Here is a 3,964-nt window from a genome sequence, read left to right on the forward strand (position 1 = left end):
TCCACAGAATACGCTGAATCGCACAAAGGTACCGTACGTCTGTACGTCTGTACGTCCCACCTGTTTGTTTCCGCGATATCTCAAGAACTAAACACTGGATTGTCTTCATATTTGGAACTATGGTGTATATACAGACTCCGCAGACAGCAGTTGGTTTTGGTGACCTTGACCTCATTTTCAAGGTCACAGCAGGCAAATCTGCCTTTGGAGTTGGAAAACGACATCATTGAAAGAGGTTGTACATTATGCTGCGCCCCTTATGGTTTATTCTGCCTGCAGTGTTTTATTGTATGATAAACAACCCCCAGACGTCGGTGGTGGAAGAGTTTTCGGGAACGTACCCTCGTGCAAGAATGGACGCCATGCGTTTTTTACGAATTTTTCAGTTTGATTTAGAGACTTTAGAAAACGCTCTGATACGTTTGCTTCGAGATTTGTCCATATATATGTTAATATGTGATTCAATCAGTCAAATGTAACTCATAAACATCGTGTGAAGATCCGGAGAAGAATAGGTCTTCAACAACCCATTCTTGCGGTAAAAGGCGACTATGCTTGTCGCAAGAGGCGACTTACAGGATTGGGTGGTCAGGCTCGCTGACTTGGTTGATGCATGTCATCGATCCCAATAGCGTGGATTGATGCTCATGATGTCAATCACTGGACTGCCTGGACCAGACTCAATTATTTACAGACAACCGTCATATAGCTGGAATATTGCTGAGTGAGGCAAGCATTGGTTGCTGAAGGCCTATTCTACTCCGGATCTTCATCAGGGAATGGTTTGTTCTCTTCACACTCAGCCCTCCCACTTCACAAAGTTTCTTCACAGTGCTCTTCAAGGTATTAAGGCCAATAGCCGAACTTATATACCAGCAGATACCTCGATAATTGCATATCGTTTTCTCCCGCATGCCAAAGAAATGAACAGCTGATCGTGGTAAACACGTCTGCATAACGAACTATGATTGTAATCGCGAATAATTCCTCCAAAAGTCGACAATGAACAGAAATACAGAAATATTAATGTAATTAGTATGTTATAATTTCTCCTAAAGTTGACAATGAATATAAATGCAGAAATATTAAATGTAATTGGTATTTTATGATTCCTCCTAAATTCGACAATGAATAGAAATACATAAATAATAATGTAAGTAGTATTTTATTTCAGCTCACAATGCTCATTGTCCAATAGTTTATACATTTTTTATATTTGCAGTGGAATAATTAAGTGTTTGAAAATAGGATACTCCAGGAAATATCTATATAATATTGTAACATAAACTGCATCATAATTCAGGTCACAACTAACCAAAATGAAATACAGTTTCCAATGTTTGAAGGTGAAATATATCTGATATGAGCAAAATCTCATCACACTCCCCAAATTCTCATTGCTTTTGACTACGGGTAATCTTTCTCTTACAGGTAACATGCCCAGGATAATCCCTGTTTAAGTGACCTGTACTTCATATTTTACAATTGTCCTCTTTCCAGGAATCACAGTCACAAACTACTGGTTGGTCTTGGTGGGAAAAGCCATGTCGTAAGTATTTTGGAGTTTCCACTTTCCACCAGTTAAACTGCTGACTGAACATTTAGACTGTTTCACGTATTTAAGATCTTTGTTATATTAACTATATTTTCTTAAACGGTTGGGTATGTTTAGCGCTCAAATGACCATTGGCAGGAAGCTGTTGCAGTTTGTTTTTTTCCACAGCTAATTGATAGTAAACTGTAGCAATAGGTTTTAAACGAATATCATCCATTTTTCCATCACCATATTGCACATACTAAGTCATTGTCTGTCCTGTCATTATTCTATGGCTAAATAAGATAAGGAGCCTCATATTTCATATTTTTCAATGACCCCTACGATTTTAACAACTTGTTTTGCTGTAAGTAATATCACTGGCACATGAGCATATGACTAGTGGGATCGTGATCAGTCTGGTCTCTTTACTTTGGATAAACCACATTCACAAGTTGCAGATACAGTCATTCTCGGTTGTATTTATTTACTGTCTGAAAAATGAAAAATGTAATAACCCAATTTAAATAGAAACCTTCGAATAAAAACTTAATTGCTCAAAAAGTTATCTGGAGCTCTGCCATTAAGGGTGTAGAAATGAACTTGTCATGTCCACAAGTCCCAACTGTGATACCAAAGCCGTGGATTAATTGAATACGTATTGTCCAGCAAGGGTTACTAGTTAATATGAAGAAATACTGGCCTTGGTGAGGCTGTTAAAGGCATTATCATGTTCAGTCTTTTTTTTGTCTAGGCTTTACATGCCTTTACAATACAAGTTTGACGAACAACAGATTTGTGAATACATGAGAGAAAATCTCCCAAGGGAAACACTGAAGCGAATACATGTACATGAATCATAGGACAACAACCAGTACTGCAATAAATGATGTTACCTTTAAGATATAGAAAATCCTTTACTATCTTCTTTTTCCTTTCAGCATCAACTATATCTTGGGTGGTTTTGCCACGTTTGCAAAGCTCCGGTCTAGCAGTGACGATGACTGGGTAGACCGACTAAATCACCTGTACACTGTCATCATCCTGACGGTATTTGCTGTGTTTGTGGGTTATGGTCAATTCCTTGGCAATCCTATTGAATGTTTCTGTCCACCCGACTTTTCTGCAGCACGGGTTGCCTATGTCAAGTCACTCTGCTGGGTTAAAAACACATACTATGTTCACGTGGATGATGCGATCCCTTCTCAAGAGGAACACCGGAAGTCGACCGAAATTCCTTACTATCAATGGGTTCCCATAATCCTTCTATTCATGGCATTCCTTTTCAAGCTTCCGTCTGTATTCTGGCGATTGTTCAATGGCGCGACTGGGTTGAGCCTTGACAAGTTGGTTACTATGGCGGTTGATACTCAACTGTGTCCAGCCGAGAAGTCAGAAGAAACGATTAGGCATATGGCACAGTATATCAACCGATGGCTTCAGGCTCACCGAGACTATCACTGGAATATATGCGTGCGCATACGTCACCGGATGTCTAGGATGTGTTGCTGTATGTGCGGCAAGCGAGATGGGGTGTATCTGACGCGACTCTATATCTTCATTAAGCTTCTTTACATTATCGTGGTCCTCAGTCAGCTCTACCTCCTAAATGCCTTCCTTGGACAATGGTACAGTCTGTATGGTTTCGAGGTTATCAATTCGCTCATGTCAGACAACAGCGACCTTATGTTGAAGAATCCCCGTTTCCCGTTCGAAACGTTGTGCGACTTTAAGGTTCGCCAGTTTACAAACATCCAACCATTTACACTTCACTGCAACCTGCCCTACAACATTTTAAACGAAAGAATCTTTGCCTTCCTGTGGTTCTGGTACGTGTGCGTGGCAACCATCACCATTGCAAACTTCCTGTTTTGGCTTGTCAGGAACAACGTGCGCGTGAATCAATTTGGTTATGTCAAGAAGTATCTCAAGGTCATGGACGAGCTTCATGGAGACGACGACCGGAAGTTGGCCCGGAAGTTTGCAGAGCAGTATCTCCGCAGTGATGGCATCTTCGTCCTCCGAGTGGTCGGCAAGAACACGAATGAGATTGTCCTGGGAGACATCATTCAGAGTCTATGGCGGCTGTATAAGATCAACCCCATGATGGAAAAGTCAACTCGTCAGGCAGAGAGAGGAGCATATATGACGTCTTGAACTACAGGTCATTGAAATGTCGAGTGTAGGTTGATGAAAAAAAGGATTATCAATCTGTTTATCTCTCATTCATTTAGTTCGTTAGTTCAAAAAGCAATAAAGCTTCTTTTTTTTAATCTAATCTAGGGTAGGTACATTGAAGACTAATATTTTGATGTCATGTGATATGATTCTTCATATTATAAAGTACACATACAATATGTAATTACCCCCTCAGATATATACACTCACCTTCAGGATGTTTCTTATTTTTCACAAAAGGCTTCACTATGC

At 40.0% G+C, this 3,964-nt stretch overlaps 1 protein-coding gene across 1 annotated transcript; it reads left to right on the plus strand.

Annotated features, from left to right (window-relative positions):
- Positions 1-1,544: 1,544 nt before the first annotated feature.
- On the plus strand, positions 1,545-3,691 carry LOC139466026 (innexin unc-9-like). Its single transcript, XM_071248041.1, has 2 exons — positions 1,545-1,549; positions 2,476-3,691. The coding sequence occupies exons 1-2, from the start codon at positions 1,545-1,547 to the stop codon at positions 3,689-3,691; spliced, it is 1,221 nt and encodes a 406-aa protein (XP_071104142.1).
- Positions 3,692-3,964: the final 273 nt, after the last annotated feature.

The sequence above is a fragment of the Haliotis cracherodii genome, unplaced genomic scaffold (genome assembly GCF_022045235.1).
Source record: "Haliotis cracherodii isolate W230 unplaced genomic scaffold, xgHalCrac1.p SCAF_18, whole genome shotgun sequence".
In the NCBI taxonomy this organism is placed as follows: domain Eukaryota; kingdom Metazoa; phylum Mollusca; class Gastropoda; order Lepetellida; family Haliotidae; genus Haliotis; species Haliotis cracherodii.